At 42.9% G+C, this 10245-nt stretch overlaps 1 protein-coding gene across 2 annotated transcripts in view; it reads right to left on the minus strand.

Moving 5' to 3' along the window:
* FXR1 (FMR1 autosomal homolog 1) overlaps positions 1-9215 on the minus strand; it is a 39621-nt gene extending 30406 nt beyond the window's left edge. The window contains exon 1 of one of the 2 annotated variants that reach the window (XM_044434660.1): positions 9023-9215. In XM_044434660.1, the coding sequence (XP_044290595.1) occupies positions 9023-9073 (51 nt within the window). In that variant the 5' untranslated portion in view covers positions 9074-9215. The remainder of the gene's footprint in view (positions 1-9022) is intronic. The other variant, XM_044434661.1, reaches the window with a different exon arrangement.
* Positions 9216-10245: the final 1030 nt, after the last annotated feature.

Below are 10245 nucleotides of genomic sequence, written 5' to 3' on the forward strand. Positions count from 1 at the left end.
CTACAGTGCTAGAGCATAAATACATACATTGATTACAATAAAACAGTGATCAGATAAGATAAAACAGTAAAATAGCTAACACCTCAAATAAAACATACTAACACAAAATTAAATTAATTTAAAAATCCATAAAAGTATAAAAGTATTACATAAAATTAATCAAATACTTGTTTAAATAAAAAAAGTTTTCATGTGATGTCTAAAAAAAAGGAGAATAAGCGCAAGACAGATATCTCTGGGGAGTGAATTCCAGAGTCTAGGCACTAGCCCTTTCCCATTTGATCTCCCTAGGAAATACGGAGGAGGACTTCCAGAGAGGATCTAAGTGGACAGGCAGGAATATATGGAGAAAGGCACTCCCTCATGTACCCTAGTCTCAAGCTGTTTAGGGCTTTATATATCAAAGACAACACTCTGAATTGGGTCCAAACTGGAACAGGAAGCCAACGCAGCTGATGGAGGACCAGCATAATACAGTGGTACCTGGGCTCACAAACTTAATCCGTTCCTGGACTCTTTTCGTGACCCAAAATGATTGTGAGCCAAGTTAAATTTCCCCATAAGGTTCAATGTAAATAAGGTTAATCTGTTCTGTAACTATTTTTTTAAATCAGAAAAATGTGAAGCAAAGTGACAAAGAACAACAAAGATCACGGCCATCCACCCCGCAACCTCCAGCACGAGCCTGGCCATCCCCCCCGCCCCGCAACACGACTGCGATCGAGCCCATCACCCTGCACGCACCCGTCATCCCTTCGTGCTGGGAGGGTGGAGAGGGGTGCAAATGCAGGTGCACTGGGGGGAGAGATGGACGTGGCGTGTTCAGTGGGGAGACGGGTACGATCGTGCTGGGGGGGAGATGGCTGAGATTGTGGTTGTGCTCCTGCAGGAAAGAGGGGCACAATCATGGGAGCACTCCTGCAGGAAAGACAGGCGCGGCCATCTCCCCCCCCCGCCCCCGGCACGACTGCAGCCATCTCTACACTTGGAGGGGGGGGCGGTGGGGGGAGACGACCACAATCATGGTCACAGCCCAATGCGACCTGAGTAATTTTTTTATGAAATTTTTGTTCGCGACACAATCTGGCCGTGAACCGAAGAATTCATGAACTGAGGTACCACTGTATGTCCAGTGTTGTATGTCCATAAGCAGCTGTGCTGCCCTGTTATTAGTTAATATCTGGGCCATTTTCAAAGGTAGCTCCACACAGAGCACATTGTAGTAATCCAAGCAAGAGGTTACTGTTGTGGTAAGATTACGTTCTGAACAAGAAACCTTTTTAAAAAATCTAATCTCTTGCATCTTAACCTTTTATTCTTCCTGTTGCTTTTCTCTGTCCAGAGTCTTATCCAAGGGAAAGGCTGGAGTGGAGAATGCTAGATACTACTGTGCAAGGCTGCTAAAACTTTTCCCATCCCATGTGAGAAGTAAGTTTGCCAGGAGAGAAAAGGGACTGAGAGGCTAACAACCTGAACATCTGGCTAGGCTAGCAAGGCTAGTAAAGCATTATATAGAAACTTGCTAGGAGGAATGGGAACGATCACAGCCTGAGACCTTAGAAAGCCACTGCCAGTCAGAGATAGGAGTGCTGGGCTAGATGTACCGGTGGTCTACTTCCAATTTTAAAAAAAAGTTTCTCATTTCTAAGCAACACCATCTACTGAATTCCTAAGATATCATAATAGCTTTTATGAGATCTTGCTTGATGTCCAAACCCTAATGCTACTTTCTTAAGTTGCACAGACAAAGGGTTGTTTCCCATGTTAATTGTACTCCAGACCCATTTATTTCAATTGGTTTATTCTATATAAAATTAATATTGGATGCAATCCTATTCAATGTGGGTGCACTTTTGTATGCTTGATTGTTAAGTATGAATTGTACTTAAGCACAAAAAATATAATCTAAGCTGGCACTGCTGAGGTGGAGTGTTAGAATTCAACAAGTTTGTTGTGACCTGACAAAGTAAATTTTAAAAAATCAGGAGATTGGGGTGATTTTGAAATCAGTCAGCAATGAGACTTTATTCATGGGAGTCTTAACCCAAGTTGAAAATAACTTACATTTCATCTCTTATTTCTCAATCACAGAGTACCTTCGCAGTTCTCTATTTATATCTCTTCTACCAAAAGCCCTAGAGTTGCTTGCAGTTACTTTCTTTTGCTCTGCTACACTATTAAAATAAGGTTAGCTTGGACTAAAATTAGGAATTGGACTTAATTCCTGGCAGCATTCCTTTTGATGCTTTGATTCTATGGTTTGGATGCGAACACATCAGTAGAATATATAAATCAGTGTCCTTGTATATCTAAGGGAACATTACTAAACACAAAGCTCCAATGACTATTCTGAATAGCTGATCTGTTTGTAGCATTGATATTTTAATACTGGATCAATATGCACAAAACATTTTAAGCATATTTGAGCTGATACAGTCTCTATACAAACACTGCTCTTAAAGATACATACAGTGTTTGTACCTGCAAATTCCACCCCATATTAAAACTATACATATCACATAGAAGAATGATCTATTCTTCAATAGATTTTGTGAGCTCTCCAGATGTTTTAATTCCCACATAAGAACTCTATGGTTTTCTCACTTATGCATGTTTCAGGGCACAATCCTTTCAGGATTCCTGTATGCCTCTGAACTCCGAGGCTTACAGGCATCTAACACAGAGGAGGAAAAATGGCAGAAGTAATCGGCATCTTCCCATCCTCCAGCTTTACATTTTCTCTAAATGGGCTTTTTTGCCCATGAAGATAGAGCACTTCAGAGAAAGGAGACCAAAGCAGCTTCAGGATACCTCATATCTTTATCACTCCAATCCCCTCCCCTTCCCCCAAACTGCCCCCTTTCATCATTCTGAGGTGGCATTCCTAACCCCTGGAGATCAGCTGGTATGGACTTTCCAGAGCTCTCATTTCCAACTCTGTGGTTAGAGTGCAGTCTTTGCCCTTGGAGCTAGGAATCCAAACTGTCCTATGGTTCTTCAGACAATATGCACTAGTTATAGGCTTGTTCCCTTAATCACTTCACAGCTAATCTTGAAATACACATTCCTCAATAATCAAGTTTGTCTGGAATCTACAATGATCAAGACTCAACATACTACACCCGCAGCAGTAGTTCAACCAGTCTAAGTTTTAATACTTCAATCGGTGCAATTTTTTTTCCTGTTATTTCACTTATAATGAAATAGTCAGTCATGTGCCACCCAAGTCCTTTGAAAAATCATAGCAATATTTAAAAAGTTATTTTGAAAGTTTTTACATTTGTCTGAATGTAAGCTGTCCAAAATTATCCTTTAGTGCTTTAATCACACTAATTGTGTAATTAATTTGTAATTAATTGGAATTAAAGATTTTTTTTAAAATCATACTAAAATTTCCTTTAAAGAAAAAGATTAGATTTTTAAGAGAAAGAACACAGAATACATATTTAAGCTTCTCATATCCTTTTCAGCGCCTCTACTATCAAAATCAGATACCCTAAAATAACCTTGCAGCCCTGCAACATGACAGTGAATGTGAGATAGCTGAATAAAGCTCAAACCAAAAGAGACATATGACTCATGGGCAGTAGAAAGCAAGCAAAAGTAGTGGCAGAGATCACACATGGGTCGAAGCAACTATTTGAAGTAGATATTAATGCTTACGTGAAAGACTACCAACATATATTTTCTTTTAAACTCATCAAGATGTTTGAGGCTTATTTCTTACCAATCTGGACCCAGTTCTTTCAAACTTGTATCAGTGTAACACTGTCTAGTGTAATACAAACAATTTGAATGCACATTTCCAAGTTCTTCTAAAATTACAAAGATTATCCACTGGATTTCTCATAAGAAAGATTATCTACAAACTTTTTTCCACAGAGCAAGTTTGAGCATTCTCTCAACACCACTAGTTCTGCAAAAACAGTGGAAAATACTTTAACTTTTTCCCCTTCATGATTTGTTATATAAGCAAAGAAACTCTTGCAGCAGCTATAGTTTCACATACCTCAGTAGCTACATACATCTAAAATATACAGGAAATACCTATCAAGCTGAACAGGAGGTAAAGTAGGTACCCTATACTGGCTGAGTCACTGGCATGCCAATTATTACCTTCAATTATGGAAGGAATTCCAAGCCCCATCCCCTGGAGGAACCCAGAGAGGTTTCACAGGCCAGATGTAGAACCTCTGCAAGCCAAATTAGGGACCTCTGTAGAAACAAGATATAACTGGAACACTACCCATAATGCTATTCAAGTAAAGCATTTTAATACTCATCCAAACAAGATTTACTAAATATATTCTTAATTCAGGAAGCCCTGCTAGTTGAAAGAATGCTTTTGAATAAGTGCAAAACATGAGATTTCAAAATTTGAATTAAAGCAGAGAGAATCAGATACAAAATAATCCAGTAAGCATAAATTATAGTGCTATGAGCAAGTTTGGTTAAGGTACAGTTAGGGTCGCATCCTTCCCCCCATTTACTAACCATTCATTAATCACACATAAAGCATGTTTAGCTTTCACATCTGTATAACTGCTATATAACTGTATAACTTTTTGATGACAAAAAGACTGCTTGAAGAACACCCTCCCCCCTCCCAAAAAAAAGCATCTTACCATCATAAGCTTGCCACCTAGAGATTTAGCCTGCTGACTCAGGACTTTTACTAGTTCCACACAAATAAAAATACGGCAAAATAACTGCAACTTGTTAACTAATTGCATTGTGACTGTTGCAATGTAAATAAGAGCTAAGCAAACTGGATCATCACATGTAACTAGAAATCACAAATGCACAGCAAACCTCCAAATCATGAAACATTGCTTAGATGGCCATTAGTGCTGAACAGCCTGCATCCAAATGGCCACCAACCTTTATTTCATTTCAATTATTACATTTCTATACTACCTAAAAGCCATAACACTCCCAAGCATTTATAAATATTGAAAACAATAAAATATCATCTAATATTTAATATGATCAATTTAGTTACAAACATAAACAGAGCAGACACACTTATCCAAACAATATTTCACTTGCACAAACAATTTCCATATCAACAGCTTCCAAAGTTTTAGCTAACAGGCTTGCCAGCAATTAAACTTGCTTTAATTCAGGACCTGTCTGAAAGTCCACCTGAAAGTCCACCTGGAAGAAATCATTCCCCAGTAATATTCTGTACTACTTTATCAGTACCACAGGGCAGAGAAGATGTGTTTCTCAGTTATCATATGGGAATTCCTCTCATAAATTTGACAGCTTGGTGTTACAGTTGGCTCCATAATGGCTTGAGAGCACAAAATATGATGGTAACTTGTTCCTGTGCTACCTTTACCCAAGAAGTTTCTATCATGTTGATAAGTAGTGTTAAACACATTGAAACAATTGTAGTCATGTATCAAAGAATAAATCTCTACTATAACACAGGGGTGGACAAATTGTGGTCTTACATGTGTCCTGGCCTCTCAATTCCCATCAGCTCTTGCAACTGACCATGACTGCTAGGGCTGATGGGAAGCCTACAAATATGGAGGACCACAGTTTCCTTCTCTGCTGTACCTCAACCTTTCAAAAGACTACTCAAGAAACAGGAGAAAAAAAGTGCTGAATGCAACAATTTTAGGCAATGTTAACTAGTCACAATTCAGCTGTTAAAACACCATTAAGTCTACTGATTTCCAAAGGACTTAAAAGTGCAACAGAATCCGGAAACATAAATTACAAGCAGGACATCAATTAAAAATTGATTTAAAAGGTGAAGCCAGGGGAGGTGGGGAGAAAATAGGCCTCAGAACCCTGATCCCCCTCTCACATGGTCCTTTAAAATGCAACTAGTAAATCCCCATTCAAGTTTAAAGGGTTCTTCAAATGTGGAATTGGGCCTGGAGGATATACACAAAGATGCATGACCTCCAAGAATCCTGTTAAGCCCAGGTTTGTTGTCCCTTTCAGCATAACTCCCAGCGATGACTAGCTGAAGAGTCCCATACACACTGTGCAGATTTGGTCCATACTTCCCCCTACAAAATTGAAAACAAGAGGGGCCACTCTTCCGTATATATATTAGTACCTTTCAACCGTCAAACATTAGATCATTAAAAAGCTTAGACCAATGTTTGCCAATTGATTTTAACAGTGCTTAACAGCTGTTAAGCACAGCTTGGTGAGTTATTGGTCTGGTTATGGGAAATTCTTGGAACCACTAAATAAAGTTAGAACTTCCAGCTTCTGGACTAGCATCAACTAGAAATACTGGGCAAGGCAATCGTAAGGCCACTAGACAGCAAACAGATCCCAAGCTACAAGTTTGCAAAATCATTTTGATCTCATAGCTGGAGAACCACACTCAGTTTCTTTTCTGCCCATCCCACACTGGCTGCTTCTTCACTGCAATAGTGATCTCCAGGAAGGGCTTTTGGGGAGATGGGAGGCAGCAAAATGCTCTAAAGCACTGCACTTCAATAGCCATAATCAGCTGTCCAAGTGCCTTGCAGAGCAAGATGATCAGAGGTGATATTCACCTCTGTGCTCCTGGTGCCCTGCACAGGATGTTGTAACTCTGTACCTGGAGGACTACAGACACCCAAATGAGATTGTGCCCTGAATCAACTGCAAGAAGTCCCACAGAAAGTTGTGTATAAGGAGGGACTAGTGATGTGTTACAGAACTAATGGCTACCAATAAAAACTGAAAAACAATCTGCTGGTCTCTTTCATGTTCAAGAATGGCATTTATGGTTGCAATTTATTCCCAATTCTAATAGGTCATAAAAAAGCAAAACCAATGTGACAGCTTATGACTACTGAACTGACACAAACTATTTTTTCCTCCCTGTGGGCACTCCAAAGTATTTCTTGTAGAAAACCACACCTGTAAAGAAATGTTACAGTATCTTCTTGGCAAGAACATGTCAACATGATCAACATGGAATTTCAACTATTACTAGTGGGCTGGTGTTATTTTATATCTCACTACCAAATTACTTACATGCTTTCCCCCTTCCTTTCCATCATATGCATACACTAAAACAAAACATAATTAAGTCTCTACAAAATCAGATATACTTGTTGACATCTGCTGTAATCTGCAAAAAGCAGACATTCTATCATCACATTTATATATCAACATTGAACACAATTTTCACAATGAGTGAACTAAATGGTTAGAAAAGCCTTAACACTATATAGGGACCAGTATAACTATTTCAACCTTCTTTTGTATAACTGTGTGGCTGCCAAATTTTCTCTCACACTAAGTCCCCATATCACAGGATGTCATGACTTCTGATTTTCAAGAAATAAATGTAATTACTGTGCCTTGGTATCTGAAAGTATCTAAAGACTTCACAAATTCCAACAGCCACAAAAACTAAAGCACAGCTTTAGTATATAATTCAAGGTCATAATGCAAGAAAATGGCAGACAAAATAGTTCCCAGAAATTCTTTGCAGCAATTACAAGCAGGAAAAGCCTTTCCTATTCAGAAAATATCTAAATTTTAGGATGAAAGTTTTGCTTTGTTCTTAGTCTGAGAGTTCTTTTACAGCTTTTATAGAAATGTTTTACAAATAAATACGCAAGACATGATATTTTATACCATAGCTGATCAATAAGATCCATGTTCTTCTGAATATGAGTTCAAAATAATGTTATAAGGGAGTCTGTTACATCAGTTTTCTCAAATTGACAAAGAGAGTTGGCTGGAACATCCACTAGTAACAATTCTTTCAGTTTCCATTACATTTCCATGTTATATACTTACCACTTCCCAGGCAGGTAAACACATCATATATTGCAAAATTCTAATAGCACTGCTGTAATTACTTCATATAAAAGATTAAGTATAATGAATGTACACAGGACAAAGATAAAACTAGCATTCATAACTGCTATCAGCACTCCTGTAAAGGAATACACAGGCCTCACACCATAAAAAGCTCTAGGATTCTCAAGCATCCAAGGCTTGGCTTAGGGAAGAAGACTGACAGGCAACAGCTGAGAGTATCCTGTATTGATCCTGTAACATCCTGGCATATCAGGGAGGGTGGCAATGAAGAAGCTTTCTAGAAGCATAAACTCCAAGCCCCTAAAAGTATTAAGGTTGCCACATACTCCTACTTTTAAAAGGAAATTGTTTATTTTAAAAAGAGTTCCCTGTATTTTAGATTACCAAAACTTCACAGAAGTCTATAGGTTTACCTTAAAATCAATCTCATCCCCAACTGCATAAATACCCTCTAAGCCCCAGACCACACAATAGGTCTTTTTAATAGCTAGGAAAGCAATTCCATGCATTCCGACTTAAATCAAACCTTAGTAAAGAGAGAAAATGCTTTAACAAGTGGAGAGGAACCCACGCACACCCCCCCTTCTGTGTGACTCAAAACACAGCCTTTTCTTGTGTTCCCTGAGCGCTCAGACTACAGCCTAAAACAAAGCAGAATTCAGGCTTACCCTAACCCAGTCGCAACCCCACCTATTTATCCATTGGTTCCAGGTATCAACCACAGGACACCTTTAAAATAAACCCCTGAAGTGTTTCCTGAAGCCTTACAAAGCAGTTCCCAAACCTCCCCCAAGGAGTCAGCCCCACCCTATCCCACAGAACACGGCGAAGCCCTCGGCTCATTGAAGTTTCTACGGGACTTTTCATAGCGGCCAAAAGATCCTGATACGCCTCGACTCACTCAACGCGACGGACACCAGGGCCGTAGGACCCGGGCTCTCTCCCCACATATACCCCCCAACTTCAACCCCCCGTGCTCCACCACGCCCGCGGAGTCGCCCTCGCCCACCCACATTTCACCTCACCCACCCACCGCCCCAACGCTCAGCCTCCCCTCGCCTCCCACTCGGCCTGGGCAAGGAAGCTTGCACGACCCCCTTTCCCCGAGAGGCGGCCCAGGGCCAGCCTCGCCCCACCGCCCCCCGCCCCCCACCCCGAGGCCACGGAAAGTGACCGCCACCCCCCCGCCCATTCCACTCAGGGGCGGCAGGAGAGGGGCGAAGAGTACCTTGTAGAAGGCCCCGTTAGAGCCGCGCACTTCCACCGTCAGTTCCTCCATGTTGGGGCCGCAAAGGACGCTGGGACGGGCTTCTAGAAACTATCTCCACCTGAGGAGAGCGGAGGAGGGGGCCAGGGCACCCTCAGGGCTTCCCCCTCCTCACACCCGACGCGGGCCCAGGGGCGAGGGAGGAGCAGGAACGGGCGGGGGCGGCGCCGCCCTCCGCCCTCCGCCCTCCGCCTCCGCCTCCTCCGACTCACGGGGCGGAGGGATACGCGATGCGGCCGCTGCCCTTCCCCTTCCGCGGCCGCTGCTCGGCGCGCGCCTCAAGGGCAAAGGGCGAGGGTTCGCGCTCGGCCGCCCCAGTACCGTCTTCCGCCGCCTTGGTGGGGCCGGGCCGGAGCAGAGGGGAAGCGGGGAGTGGCTCGTCGCCCTCCTCCGCGCTGGGGAGCCCCGAGGGCGAAGGAGGAAGGCCCGCGGCGGCCTTGAGCAGCCGGGCTGCGGGTAGCCTTCTCACGACCTCCACGCCTCCCCCAAGCACTTGTGCGGCGGCTACCGATTGGCGCTGACACGTGTGCGAGCGGTCAAGCGCTGGGACGGGGGTGTGCACGAGCGTTCGCGGGACGGGACGGGGCCGCCGTTCGGCGAGGGAGGCGCGTTGTGTCTTTTCAGTGGGACGGAGGTAAAGGGTTCGGGACGCGTGTCAGCTTCTGGCTTTTTTGCACGCAGGCTCGGGAGGGCGCTGCCCGCCGCCAAGGCCCGCGCACCGGGGGCGGGGGCGCCCAAAGGCAGAGCCGGCGCGGGGGCCTTGGGTCAAATGTCGCACCTGGTGAAAGGGAGGAGGGCCTCCCCTCGTGGCCCCGCACGTGTAAGAAGAGCCCTTCTCGGTCGCACTATGGGTATTGTAGGCCCTCCTCCATCTAAGCAATTCCCAGCACCCGCCAGCCATCATGGTTTGTTGGGGGATACTGGGAATTTAAGTTTTTTTTCTTCTGACTAAGCAGGTGTAAAATTGCGTCCTATGCTAGTTGTCACTCTACTTTGTGGCAGCAAATTCCCTAACTATGGTTTTTGTGGAGAGTTACTTAACCCTCGTCTGCACTTGTTCTCTTGTATAATGCTGGGTTTTAGTATGTGTGCATGAATAAGTGACAGTGAGAAGCTCTCTAAACATGTGCTTTTAATTAATATTATTGTTACTAAATTAAGAATAAACATAAAGTATAACAGTT

The sequence above is a fragment of the Varanus komodoensis genome, unplaced genomic scaffold (assembly GCF_004798865.1).
Source record: "Varanus komodoensis strain SLA01 unplaced genomic scaffold, ASM479886v1 scaffold28, whole genome shotgun sequence".
Classification (NCBI taxonomy): Eukaryota; Metazoa; Chordata; class Lepidosauria; order Squamata; family Varanidae; genus Varanus; species Varanus komodoensis.